The following is a 14,443-nucleotide window of genomic DNA, read 5'->3' on the forward strand; positions in this document are numbered from 1 at the left end:
TTTCTGCACAAGTGCAGTAAAGCAACAACAAGTTGCCTAACCTCGCATTTTTGTGCAATGAAAAACTTGCGTTTCTACGCAAGAGCATTAAAGCAACAACAAGTTGCCTAGCCTCACATTTCTGTGCGAATAGAAACATGCATCTCTACGTAAGAGCTAAGTCAAAACAACAATAGGTCACATAACCTCGTCTTTTATGCGCGTTATGCATGCGAAGATCCGTCCCTATGCGAAAGCTACAACAAAACAGCCTTACACTCTTTCATGTCAAAAAATACATGCCTAACCTCAAAGACAAGTTAATAAAAAATACATACCTAACCTCGCAAGTTTAGGATTTGCAAATCAAATTAGTAAAAATCTAACAAACCTTGAGCCCATGTAGACATTATGGTCAAAGCAACCAAGGGTTGTGACATCAACCAAGCTCTCACTATATTACTAAGTCAACAAAACTCGAAGACAAGTTTTTGTCGACTTATCTTGAAGCTTCCTAAGCTATGAGTAAGCCAAAAATCTCAAACGAAAAAAATCAAATCTCTTTCACGCAAAGGGGTGAAAGGAGGGGGTGACGTTTTTAATAGAAAAAAGTGTTTCATCCCTATACGTGAAAAGGTTCTTTAACTATGAGCAAACACTGTAGAGCTTTGATCACTCAAACAAAACCCTCACACAAAGGGTTAGGGGGGTGACATTTATTCAAAAAGAAAACAATACTTATCCCTTTGTTCTCAGGATTTTGCCACAAGTCTAACAACGGTTTTCATCACATAATATTGAGCCTAAAAGCTCAAAAACCTTGGCAAAAGTCTCCGCATAAAGGAACAGGGCGGGTGATGTTTTTTTCCAAAGAAACACACCGCTCATTCCTTTATGCTACGAATTTTGTTACAAGTCCAAGAAAATCTTGCGAACAATCAACCTTGGGATAAAAGAGTTCATGAACACACAAAAGTAAAAAATGAGGTGATCAGCACGAATTCTTAGCATTGTTCAAGCGTCTAAAGTTAAACTGCCAGTAGTTATATCACAATTTACAACCAGGTCAATAGGCACAAATGTTTTACTGCATAAGCCTACAGCTACTACAACAATCTGTCGTAGCCTCGAGCGTTATTCCTCTTAGCGTCTAGAACCGTCGACTTCATCATCAGCCTTCGAGGCCTCTCCTTTGGCCTATATAAGAAAGCAAAGCAGATTAAGTTAGAAAAGCAACCAGAAAAATGCAAGACCAAATCAAACAGAGATAAAAAAAAAACACCTAACCTTAGCAAGACGGTCCTGGGTGACTAGCTTTGCATGCTCACATCTAGAAGCAGCCCAAAGTTGTTTGTAGAAGTTCATCTTTACAATTCTAATGTTCTTGGACTTCTCCTTAGCATCAATCTCCGAAGCCAGGGGAAATCAATAGTTACGTACCCCAAACTTAAGAAAATGGGAACAACTCTCTTTCTCCAGAATCTTAAGCATGCTCTCAATACAAAAAGAAACAGCGTAATCATTAGATCCAGTTATGACACTTGGCAGACTCTCAAATTCTTGATCCATCCGGTTGAACATCTCCTTGGCACCCTCGTCAGTAGGGAAAGGAAGAGGTTCAGCCCCAAATTCCGCTAGAGCCGCCTTGTATCCTTTATAGATCTCCGAAAATCTATTCTTTAATGCTTGTTCTGCTTCTTCAACAAAGACCTTTTGCTCCTTTTGGTTTTTGAAAAGATTTTGGATCATACTATCTCTTTCCTTGCAAGCTTTGTCTTTCTCCGCACAAGCTTTCTTCAAGGACGAGATAGTTGTCGAATCCTGTTCTATAGTGTTTTGGAGTTTCTCCAAAACACCAAGATTGTCCTTTGAGCTCTTCTCCAAACTCTCTACCTTCTGAACGAGGTCACTACATCTCTTTGTAAGCAAATCTTTGTTCTTTTGCAGCTCGGTGTTAACCTCGGAAAGAGAAGTCTTTAGGTTGTTCAAAGCGTTGTTCTCTTTCTCTAGCCTCGCAACTTTGGCCTCGAGCTCCACCAACTTGGTGATGCGGCTACGCATGTCTTTCTCTTTCTCCACAAGCCTTTTAACAGCAACTTTCCTAGCAATCACAGCCTAAAGGAGAAAAGAAATGATAAAGAAGTAAGAAATAAATAATAATAAAAAAAGAAAAAACATTTCCTTGTATCTGAGGGTAGCCGATATCCTAGCCAGGTCATTAAGATTGAAGAGACAAAGTGATTTCTCATACTCTGTCAAAATAGGACAGCATGTAAGAAAAATAAGCAAACAAAAGAACAAGAGCTGATGAGGTCAACCAAAAAAGACTAACTTTTAGGGTCGAAAGCTTTGCTTTCACTGTCATCCTCAACAGGCACCTCAACCATTTTGGAAGCTTGAGGGATGCTAGCCTCGTCTTTCTCCTTAGGTTCCTTCTCATGAACCTCATCTTCGACACCCTCGACCCTCCCTAACGCCGCCCTTGCAGCCTCATCTACAGCGCGGAGTGAGTCCTTAGTACCCCACAGCAATGGTGGGTTGTAAGGATCATCATCCTCACCTGACCCAGGCACGTGGATAGACAACAATTTTTCCTTAATGTTGGTGCCGAAGGCCTTGTTGTAGCTGACAATAGACGGAGGCAGATGGGAGCCCTCAGCATAAGGTTCCACCCTAAGTAGCATCATAGGCTCGTTGTACGCCTCTCCAGTTGCGCCAAAGGTATTTGGTAACTCCTTCAAAAATTTAACTAAAGCGCCGCTGGAATCAACAAGGCCTAACTCAAGCAAAATTTTAACAGCATTTTTACCTTGTTCAACAGGCACAAGATCAGGCTTATTTGTTGCCTCATAGATAGCAGCCCGGGTAGCACTTCTGTGGGAGGAGATTTGGCTTCAGGGCGCGGAGGGGAAACTGTAGCTTCAAGTTGCACTTCTCTCGGAGGAGACTTGCTTGTAGCTTCGGGATAGGTCGAGGACAAACCCTCGTCCAAGAATCCTTGAGCTCCTCATCCATGCTTTAACAATCCTGGAACCCCCAACTGGCAAAGTCGTTGCTAGCATGCTAGTTTTGTTCCCAGCTTTTTTCACCTTCATGCCAACAAGAGCACCAGCAGCCTCGAGTTCAGGCTTAGTAGCCGTTGGCCTAGCTTCGGGATCGTGAGCTATAGGCGGAGAACTTTTAATAGCCTGATCACCAGAGCTTTGGCTGAGCATTTCCTTTTTCTTAAGAGCCTCGAGGCTGGAGGTCTTGGACTTTTTCACGACCTCAATCATAGCTTTCGAAGCTAAGTTCAATCGAGCCAGTCATGCCAGGCTCACGCATCTGTTTACAAGGTTTGCGAGGCTTGGAGCAAGGCTCAGCTTTGATGCCCATCTCCTCAAACACGTGGTTCACCCGACGGCCGTGTGTAACAAGTTTAGAGCAGACGCTTGCTCATTCTCGTGACAAGGTCCAATGATATCCACGGCACGCCTTTCGACCTCATCAACAAAAAGTTCGGTCTTAACCCCCTCAGGCAAGCTCAACCCAAATATAGGGTAGGGGACTGAACTAGAGTACCAGGTCACAGTTTTCCATAAAATCTCCTTAGGCCCCCATCTGTCAGAAAGAGGCCAAATGTTCGCCACCAAGAACTCCTCAACCAAGTCTCACCCAGTGATTGACGATGAGGCTAGCACGAAAGCATTCTCACAATCTTTCAAAGCTTTCGACTTAAAGAATAGAGGGGCGGTGGTGACATCCATAGGACCCAATGAGGTATAGAATGGGAAAAATGGCCAGCCGATACCAGAAGCATCGAACATATCAATCTTAATGTAAAACTAATATTTCAGCCAGTCATCATCCCATATGTTCCTCTATACCAAGGAAAGCTCGACCCTAGAAATCTTCTTACTCTTGTTCTTTCTCCAAGTTGTGAATGTGCAACAGCCAAACTGTGTTTCAAAAATGCCTTCCTCATCATCAAACTCTACTCTCTTCTTCTGAATGTGAAGCTTGAACAGCCTTGCAAACCTGTCAACACCAATTACACCACCGAAGGTGCGCTGAACCCAGTAAAACTTGGAAAGCACGACAAAAGAGTTCAGGGTTAGCTGGTGAAGCTTCGCGTTGTATCTTTCCAAAATCTTTGGCAATGTCTTGTCACAAGGAAACCTCAAGCTAGCGGTAAAAAAATCCCTAAACACAACAGCCTCGCCGACCCGTGGTGCTGGCACCACCTCATCACCTGGAGGCCTAGCAACCCCCTCGGCAAAATATCCTTTGCTGATGTAGAAGTCAATAGTGTTCTGTGAGGCCAGAGACCTCCCGAACTGTAGGGTAAGAGGGTACTCTTCCTTTCCGGCCATCAATTCTGATGGGTCAGCCTTGACATTCGAGAGATCCTCCCCACTATCAATAGCAGTAGCCTCTATAGCACCCTCGTCTGTCTTGTGGCCCTTAACAGCCTCGTTGTGTAACCTCTCTTGTTCAGCCAGTTCTTCAGCGGTCATCAACCTCACCGTTTGCATAATCTAAGCTAGCTACACAACACGCAAATGTTAAATCAAAACAAAAACAATAAAGCAAGAGGTAAACAAGAGTGAAAAATATGGACAAGATCAATACCTTCGAAGCTTAGAAGATCAAGGAAAACAACAGAGGAAGCACGAATCTTAAAACACTAAGCAAGCAGTGCGCAAAGCAACAGCAAGACGTGAAGGCAACTTGAAAGTGACCAGCAACCCCTGCCTTTTATAGATGCGCTAGCGGGCACGAAATGATGCCTTGAACCTCGAGCTGAAAGCGAACAGTCAACCAATCGAAAGTCAACACGTAGAGCGTGAAAAGGTAGTCATTGGCTCGTTTCTCCCCCAACACTTGAGGGTGACAGTTTTTGGGTGGAGAGATCCTTTGTCATGGTTTTGGCCCGTCGGAGTCGACCCTAGCCCACGAGGGGCTATTGTTGGGGATTGCCCAAAAATACAGTCACTTAACCTCACTGGTTCTAAGCAGGCGTGAAAACTATGTTAACCTCGCAGCTTCCCTATCATTTTAATCCCGAAGCTAAGGATCATTTGTTGATGGCTAAAATATAAAATGACTTACCCTCAAGCGCTCGAAGTTAATCTTGAGCACTGAGTCTACTATGTTTTCTACTCAGGATCATTGCTGAGTTGTACGCATCGAGGTTGAAGGCACGAGGCTAAGGAGTTTCCTAGTTCGAGGCTGTTGACGCCAGATTTCGACACGAGTGAAATCGGCGTTAGGAGAGGAAGAAATTAGAAGATACGGTGAGATACAAGGGCGACGATTGGAAATCGGCCGATTGGTGCTACAGTTAAAGATCGGCCGATTGGTGCTACAGTTAAAGATCGGTTGGTTGGTGCTACAGTCAAGGATCGGTTGATTGGTGCTACAGTCGAAGATCGGCCGATTGACCCTTGGAATTCCACCTCGCCCGACCCCTGGGGTTTGGGATCGGACGCGCCCGACCCTCCAAAGGAGGATCTCCGCCTCGCCCGACCTTAGTTTCCAGGGTCGGAGTAAGTCTGAGCCCTCGACATGTGGGTCCTGATCGGTTACCCCTTGCTGATGAGGTGATCGGCCTATTAGGAGGTTGGAATAGTTGGGCCGGTGTGGGCTTAAAAAGGATTATGATGTTGAAGAGGGAATCAGCCCGTGAAGCGCGTAATGATCGACCTAGTACGAATCGTACTTGTAAATATTCGTTTTCTGTTTAAATTAGGGTTAGAGTTCTAGTCGGATAAGAAGTCGTTTGTACGGGGCTATAAATAGCCACCTTTGTAGATCTGTAGTCATCATAAACTCAATACAACAAACTACTATTTCCTCGTACTTACTTTCAAGCAGGCGACTTCGCCAACACTTTTTCCTTTTTTTTACAAGTTCGTACGGGTTGGCGGGGCTGCATCAACTTGACCTCCGGCTGATCTTGTAAGTTCCGTTTATCGAGTAAATTCTAAGCTTTAACTTTGGGCGCATCGCTGTCGTTTCGTTTAGATTTATTCATCAGTTATCGATATTTACTAGAATTCTAGGTTTTACCTGTTGTTCTAGCTTTATCACCAATTATCCAGCTAGGAATCGGTAATTTCGGCTTTCTTTATACTTCTCTGTCTAATCTATTTATTTTAGCCGATTAGATCTACTCCTAGTATAGCTACTGTAACGTTGTTTAGATTACTCTAGTAGTTTTCTTTATAAACGTTGCCTGGTAATCGGTTGCATCATAGCCGATTTCTTTATTACGGCAAATCGGCCGATTCGCTGATAAGCTTTCTCGAGATCGGAACCTTAGCCGATCCCAACCTCTGGGAACTGACACGTTTCTTTCCTTGCCAATCAACAGGTCAGATTGGCTGGCACGCCGCGCGAATCGCACCAGGGCGATCACCCGAACAGGAGCTAAGCAGATTCTCCCGGGTCGTGTGTCCGACGTTGGGAAGTCGATCAGCCGATTTCTAGCGCCAACAGAGGCTAAGGAAGTTTTCCAGCATGAGGCTAAAGACATGAAGGTGTGAGAAGCATGACTACAAGAAGGCGTAAGAAGCGTGATTACCATGAAGCGTGAGAAGAGTGACTACTATTAGGCATGAAATGCGTGACTCTCTAGGAGAGTTCAAAGTATACATGTTACCCGAAATACATTTGTGTACGGTATATTCTAGGAATGTAGTAGGTGGGAAAGGGTATTCATGGTATGTAAAATGACCTCCGAGACACTATAAAAGGGGAACCCTACCCCGTTGTAAAAGGACGGATAATTTTTGAATGAGATCGCAAGTGATTTTCATATTCCATCTATTGTGTTTGAGTCTCTTTGAGATTTTCTTCCCAACAGTGGTATGAACCGATGAGGCTGAAGTCCCCCTACCTCAATGCATGCAGTAATGACATAGGTGTAAGACCTGTGAAGCAGTCGTGGCTTCTGGCATGAGCAAACACACCCTTCATTGGTAAGGATGCACTCATGTGTGTGCTTCTCACACCTCCCCCCAATCAACCTTTGTCCCTGCAAACAACCTCAAACTGGCGTTCGACAGCACCCACTTCATTAACATGATGCTTATGAGCCTTTTTAATCGCCTCCTCCATGTACTCTGACATCTTGTATCCATAAATTTTGTGATTATCATCCATTGAGTTATTTGCCACCGCGTACCATTCCCTGAAGTACTTCATGGTGCGGTATAAGAAGAATTCCACGATACCAATAAGGGTCAGTCCCCTAACACTGCGCAGGACCAAGTTGTACACCTCAGCAAGGTTTGTAGTCATTATACCCCACCTATCACCTCCCTCATCATAGAGTAATGCCCACTTTTTCTTGGGCTCATTCTCAATCCACTGTGAGAATGTCTTAATGGACCTACCAAGACTTCGCCTGACATATGGACCATCTAGTCTGACGTCCTCCAGTGACACAGGGTGGTCGGCCTCGCTATTTACCGACCTCTTGCCTAGTTTTTTGGATTGTTTCTTTGTAAGCTCATCAAGTTTCTTCCATAGTAGATTGAATTTCCTCTCCTAATTCTAGGTATATAGCCATTTAAATATTTTCATACGGATCTTGTTTTTGAATTGACAATGGAAGTTTGCCCCCTATGCCTTATGCACCACCTACTCTTCAAGTCCAGCCACAACGCCACCCTGAAACGCTCCACACTACCATTCTGTAGGTCTTCGATTGCTTGTAGAATGCCTTTATGCCGATCATGAATTAGACAAACACCCTCCACATCTTTTGCAATCATCTGCTTCACCCTCTCCAGGAACCAATACCAACTATCTCCAGACTCTTTCTCCACAAAGGTGATCGCCAGCGGCAACACCTGATTGTTACTGTTGGACCCAATAGCTGTCAAGATTATACCTTTATACCTTCTAGTCAAAAATATGTCATCAATGCAAATGACTGGGCAACATTGCTGAAAAGCCTCAATGCAAGGACCCAAGGCTAAAAATGACCGCTGCAGAACCTGTTTGCCTGAGCACAGAGATAGGCTTTCAGGTCATAGTAGCTTCCTAGGTTCCTCTAGCATATGGTGTGCAATAGGCCAGGAAGGTTATCATACAATGCTTTGTACGTACCCCTACTTCATCTCCAACGCCTTCTGCTTAGCTCGGTAAGCTTTGTGGTAGCTAATCTTGTACTTAAACTTCTCCTCTATGGCACAAACAATTGACTTGAGCTCGTAGCTAGGATTCTCCACTATCTGAGGATACATGTATTGAGCAACAAAATTAGCAGTGAGGTTGCGGTGTTGTCCTTCCAATTCATCCAGCAAGCATTGGTGCTCCACCACTCTAGTCATCTCCTAGTAATCCTTCCACTTCCTCTTGTATGCGTGCACCCTAAACAGGCAATTGCTTCTGACACAACACATATCATACACTGTCGGGTTGCTCTTCACCACCCTGAATTGCCGTTGCAAAGATAAAGTGGACCATCGCTTCATAACTGTCTTCACCTTATTCCCACTAGGATACAAAGCACCCACACAAACCTCATTCTCCCTGTACTCCCAAGGGATATTTTCCCTTACATTGACCTGTAGGTTCAAATGGTCATAAATTGACTAATTCCGCGGGACAGGATTAGCATCATCCTCATCCGACGAGTCATCATCCATGGCACTATTAGCCTCTTCTCCTTCCCTCTCCACCTGCTCAACTAACCTAGGGATGTCTTCCCCCTCATCAGCCTCGCCGTTTGGCTCACGGGTTGCATCTACATCCTCTGTGTCTCCTTCTTCTACCCCATCTTCATTATCTTCTTCAGTTTGCCTATCAATACTCTCCACACCTTCCTCGGTTCTAACTTCAGCACCTCTCACTTCTTCCTGCATCTGACTGCTAGATCCAATCGTGCGAAACACTTCAACAAACAATACTAGCGGTAAATCGCGCTTAGTACAACCATTTACATAGGCCCTCCAGTTCTGCATTCCTTCAAGCGGCATCAACTCCCAAAAGTTTATGTCAGGCCGTAACCTTACTATAGCCCTAACACACAACTCCACTTGATCTCTATCAAGATCGAAAGCCTTAAATAGCCAATTGCATATTGAAGCCCAAGTCCTCTTTCTTGTTCTTGGTAATTGTTTGCAGAACAACTGAAATTCAAACAAATCTACCCCTTCTGGACCATATCTAACCTCCCGCGACCATAGAACACTTGAAAAAATAAAATTTCCGACATGCCTGTCAATATACACGACACGAATAGATATTCTCATGTACTTAATTTAACTATCCAACAACACCTACATTTCAACAGATGGTAGAAACATCTAACTCGAGCATTACCAATAATAACAATTTTAGAGTTGTCTAAATATATGAACAAATTTATTTTATTTTACCCGATCAATATACACGACATTAACAGAGAACATTACTAAATATTACTAAATTTAACTAACAGTAAACACCCCTACGTTCCGAAAACATATATAAAGATATGCACGACATGAAAACATATATAAAGATATGCACGACATGAACAAAAATTGTTACGAAATGTAATAATTTCAACTAACCCCTAAAACACCTATATTTTGAATACCTATAAAATATAACTCTTGCATTTCGAATAATATTCATCTTAAATTTATCTAAATAAATCAACAAACTAATTTTACTATAACATAAATACCTAAGCTAAATTTACTATACCGACTAACCTATATTTTTCTATGTCTCATATGAACACCTAGATTTCATCTACTAATTAACACTACACCATCTACATAGCTACTACATCAACTACTACATCTACCAACTACGAGTTAAGCTTAACTAAGAGATTTGTAATAATACCTCAACAAAGCGAAGATCCGGGCTTCAATCTCCACCTACTCCCCTCCCCTCCTCTTCTCTCCTCCCTCCCTCCCTCCCTTTCTTTCTCTTCTCATCCCTCCCTTTCTTCCTCTTCTCCCTCCCTTCTCTCCTCCGTTTTGGGCAGAAACAGGCGCACATGCACGCCCGGGCGGCCGCTCTGCACCTTTTAAAGATGCGGGAGAGCTACCGCCGAATCAGGCGGCGGTAACGATCCCGCTCACGCCGTTTGAATCGGCGGGGCCTGTTACCGCCCGCTGATCTAGCGGAAACCAGATACCACCGGATGGAATGGCGGTAACAACCTCGTCCCACGCGCCGCTACAAAACCGTGTGCCACCCGCCGAATCAGAGGGCGGTAAGAGGATTTGGCAGGTGATGTGGTGGACGTGTGAAGCTACCACTGTTTCACTCGGTGGTATCTTCTCTTACCGCCGGTTGAGATGGCGGTAGCCGTTTATCGCTGTTTGATCCGACGGTAGAGGTCTGTTTCTACAAATTTTAAGATCGCCTATTTATTTCTGTAAACGCGTAAAAGCCTTCCTCAAAATTAGTTTGGATTGTTTTGAACAGTTTGGCCCAAACCGTGAATGAACACCCCGTCAGCCCAAAGCAACGAACTGCTATTTCGTCCCGGTGCAAATCAACCCGAACTGCGGCCTGGTCCACCTCCGTCCCCTATGCGGAGATGGCCGCCTCGCATACCGGTCCCGGCTGCCGTCGCACGCCGCCGCGCCGCCGCCGGCGCCACATCAACGGCTGCGGACTCCACCGACGACCTTATCCGCCAACACAACCGCTCCATCGCAGCGCTCCTCCGCCGCGGCCGCTTCGCCGCCGCTCGGCGCCTCTTCGACGCGCTCCCGGCCCGCTCCGTCGTCACCTGGAACTCGCTCCTCGCGGCGCTCTCTCGCCGCGGCGACGTACTCGCGGCGCGCTCCTTCTTCGACTCCATGCCAGTGCTGGACGCCTTCTCGTGGAACACGCTCCTCGCCGCGTACGCGCGGTCTCCGCACCCGGACCACCTCGCGGCCGCGCGCCGCCTGTTCGATGAAATGCCCCAGCGCGACGCCGTCACGTGGAACACACTTCTCGGCGCCTACGCGCGCCGCGGGCTCATGGACGAAGCCCAGAGTCTGTTCAACGATATGCCGCAGAGGAACACGACTTCTTGGAACACAATGGTCACTGGGTTCTTTGCTGTTGGCCAAGCGAAGAAGGCACTGGACGTGTTTGAGGCAATGCCTGTCAAGGACTCTGCGTCGCTGTCTGCTATGGTCTCTGGCTTTATCAGGAATGGCTGGTTGCGTGAGGCTGATGTGCTTTTGACAAAGCACCTGAGGGCAACGGACATGGACAAGGCTGTTGATGCTTACAGCACCCTGATTGCTGCTTATGGACAAGCCGGGAGGGTTGCCGATGCAAGAAGGTTGTTTGATATGATTCCAAAAGAACAGAGCCAGCACAAGGGGCATAAGAGGAGGGTGTTTGAGAGGAATGTTGTTTCATGGAACTCGATGATGATGTGCTATATCAGAACTGGAGATGTTTGCTCAGCCAGGGCATTGTTTGATGAGATGCCAGGTAAGGACTTGGTGTCATGGAACACAATGATTGCAGGGTACACTCAAGCCTCGGACATGGAGGAGGCAGAGAAGCTGTTTTGGGAAGTGCCAGAGCCTGATGCAGTGACCTGGAATTTGATGATGCGGGGGTTTACACAAAAGGGGGATGTGGAACATGCTCGGGGATTCTTCGATGTGATGCCAGAGCGTAGCACAATCACGTGGAATACAATGATATCAGGTTATGAGCAAAACAAGGATTATGATGGTACAATCAAGCTATTTCAAAGGATGCTAGAAGCTGGTGAGAGGCCTAACCATCACACTTTGTCTTCAGTTCTAGCAGCATGTGCATCACTTGCTACGTTGCGCCTTGGGGCTCAGCTCCACCAACTCATTGAGAAGTCATTTCTGCCAGATACCGCAATCTGCAATGCACTTATAACAATGTACTCCAGATGTGGTGAACTAACCAATGCGAAAGCCATCTTCAGCCAGATGCATACACAAAAAGATTTAGTTTCTTGGAATGCGCTGATAGGAGGTTATGAGCATCATGGTCATGCTATAGAAGCCTTGCAGCTGTTCAAGGAGATGAGGGGTGCCAAGGTTGCGCCAAGTCACATAACTTTTATTTCTCTCCTGAGTGCATGTGGAAATTCTGGCCTTGTCTCTGAAGGACGGGTGGTTTTTTATACCATGGTTCGTGAGTATTGCCTTGATGCTAGGGTTGAGCACTATGCTGCGCTTGTCAATCTCATAGGACGACACGGCCAGCTTGAGGATGCATTGGAGGTGATAAAGAGCATGCCAATTGCTCCAGACCGAGCTGTGTGGGGGGCATTCCTGGGAGCCTGCACTGCTAAAAAAAATGAACAGCTGGCTCAAATGGCTGCCAAGGCATTATCGGAGATTGATCCTGAGAGTTCTGCTCCATATGTTTTGATGCATAACTTACATGCCCATGAGGGGAGATGGGGAAGTGCATCTGTGGTTCGAGAAGATATGGAACGGCAAGGCATTCACAAGCATCCAGGGTGCAGTTGGATTGATATGCACGACAAGGTGCATGTCTTCATCTCAGGGGATACCTCACATCCCCTTACCCATGAGATCTTTTCAGTCCTAGAATGTTTTTATAGGTCATGTAGAGATTGGAGTTAGATGGTGCAGCGAATTGTTGTATTTGGAAGGAGTTTTGCTCTGGTGGTCCTTTCCATAAAAACTGCACGATAAAGCAAACAAGTCATTAATTTTAACTAATTTTGGCCTAGCTCTTGTCTGGGCCTTGCCCTACCCGTGCCCGGTTCAGGCCTGGGTGCTTTCTCTGAATTCAGAGGAATTTATTTCTTCTGATCATGTTCAAAGCAAGGAGCACGGGTTCAGGAAATTGGGGGTTTGGTTCATACATATCCAGGGTGAAAGCTGAATCCATCTTGTATCATCGTGCTACTGGGCTACTTGCGTCAGTTGTATCTGAGTACAGTTGTATCTGTAATTTACTCAGGCTACCTTTGGTTGGGCTTTCCAATCTACTTTTGCAAAAGTCAAAAGCCAACCAAAAATCCTAAAAGCTATATATGCTTTGGGTCAAAAGCTGCTTTTGCTTAGTACAAAATTAAAAGCACCTTCCTCCTGCTTTCAGCTGCTTTTGGAGTAAAAAATTACCCACCTGCCACTGATTATGAAAGATACCAGTTCATTCTTTTTTTCTTCTTTTTCTATTCGCATCTCCGTACCCACAGACTTGACGGCGAGCAGCATCGGCTTCAGTCGAGCCACCTCCATCCTCACCGACTTCGGCGGTGGGCGAGTGACACCCACCCCGGTGGCGCGGCCCGACTCCCCACTCCGGCGAGTCCCCGTCTCCCCACTCCGGCGAGTCCCCATCCCTCCCGGACATCCGACGAGCCTCTCTCCCTCCCAAACGCGAGCAACAGTAGAGGAAGCTAGCGAGCGCGAGCCAGCAGAGGAAGCTCCGTTGTGTGTGGGCTCCGCCGTGGGCACGGGCTCCGCCGGGCGCGACCGCCGCTGCGGCGTGGCCTCCATCTGTGGGCGAGAGCTCAGCCGGACGCTAGCTTCGCCGAGGGCGAGAGCTCCACCGTGGGGTGGACTGGCCAGTGGGAGGAAGAAGAAGGGGAGCTGGCGAGCGCGAGCCAGCAGAGGAAGCTCCGTCGCGTGTGGGCTCCGCTGTGGGTGCGGGCTCCGCCGGGCGCGACCACCGCTGCGGCGTGGCCTCCATCCGTGGGCGAGAGCTCAGCCGGGCGCTAGCTTCGCCGTGGGCGAGAGCTCCACCGTGGGGTGGACTGGCCAGTGGGAGGAAGAAGAAGGGGCTGACAAGCAGGATGTCAGTGAGAGAGGAAGAGAGTTGAGTGGGGTGGACTGTGGATGACATGTAGGGTCCACTTGACAGTTTATTCAAAAGCCACAACAGATCAACCAAACGGCCTTGTGCTTTTTCCCAAAGTTGCTTTTTTACAGCTCACAGCTTGTAGCAGCTTTTCCAAAAGTCACAGCTCAACCAAACATGCCCTCGAGTAGTCAATATTCTTCCTGTTGGCCGTGAGATGCATCTAGTCCTGTTGCCACCTGTTTTTTTTCTGGTTAAGGGATTAAAGGCCAGCTACTTTTGTTGTCATATCATGAAAAATTATTGGTGACTGGATCCAGAATACTTGTAGTTATTTCCGATCTAGTAGTACTGTTATGAATCTGAAAACAGAGGAATGTAGCAAAGCATAGCATTCTATATTTTCTGTTTCAGTTGTCAAAAATTCAGAGATACCCCTTTCGGAAAAAAAATCAGAGATACATTCTTATTTCTATTGGCACAGTGTCTGAGTAACAGCAAAATCTAGCACTAAGATCCTCCAAAATCCATCCAGTAGCTCCACACTTCGTCAACACCAGCCAGGTTGTGCACGAGTTTCAGAGATATGCCTCGATCTTCTCTGAGCACCAATTCCTGCAGCTCTCTACAAGCAATATCAATTGACTTGACTGAGTATATAAGCCATACAATCATTCCATTGCTACCACCCAATGACCAGTAT

The 14,443-nt window shown here is 46.2% G+C and overlaps 1 protein-coding gene across 1 annotated transcript; it reads left to right on the forward strand.

Moving 5' to 3' along the window:
* Positions 1–10,505: 10,505 nt before the first annotated feature.
* LOC101762023 (pentatricopeptide repeat-containing protein At1g62260, mitochondrial) lies at positions 10,506–12,124 on the forward strand. The gene is made up of 2 exons (XM_022826064.1): positions 10,506–11,999; positions 12,119–12,124. Exons 1-2 carry the CDS (start codon positions 10,506–10,508, stop codon positions 12,122–12,124), a joined length of 1,500 nt encoding a protein of 499 aa, XP_022681799.1.
* The last annotated feature ends 2,319 nt before the right edge of the window (positions 12,125–14,443 follow it).

This window comes from Setaria italica, chromosome IV, assembly GCF_000263155.2.
Source record: "Setaria italica strain Yugu1 chromosome IV, Setaria_italica_v2.0, whole genome shotgun sequence".
Classification (NCBI taxonomy): domain Eukaryota; kingdom Viridiplantae; phylum Streptophyta; class Magnoliopsida; order Poales; family Poaceae; genus Setaria; species Setaria italica.

Excerpts from the sequence above, each read along its gene's own strand:
- LOC101762023 (XM_022826064.1), top strand. The coding sequence starts at position 10,506 with ATGCGGAGATGGCCGCCTCGCATACCGGTCCCGGCTGCCGTCGCACGC.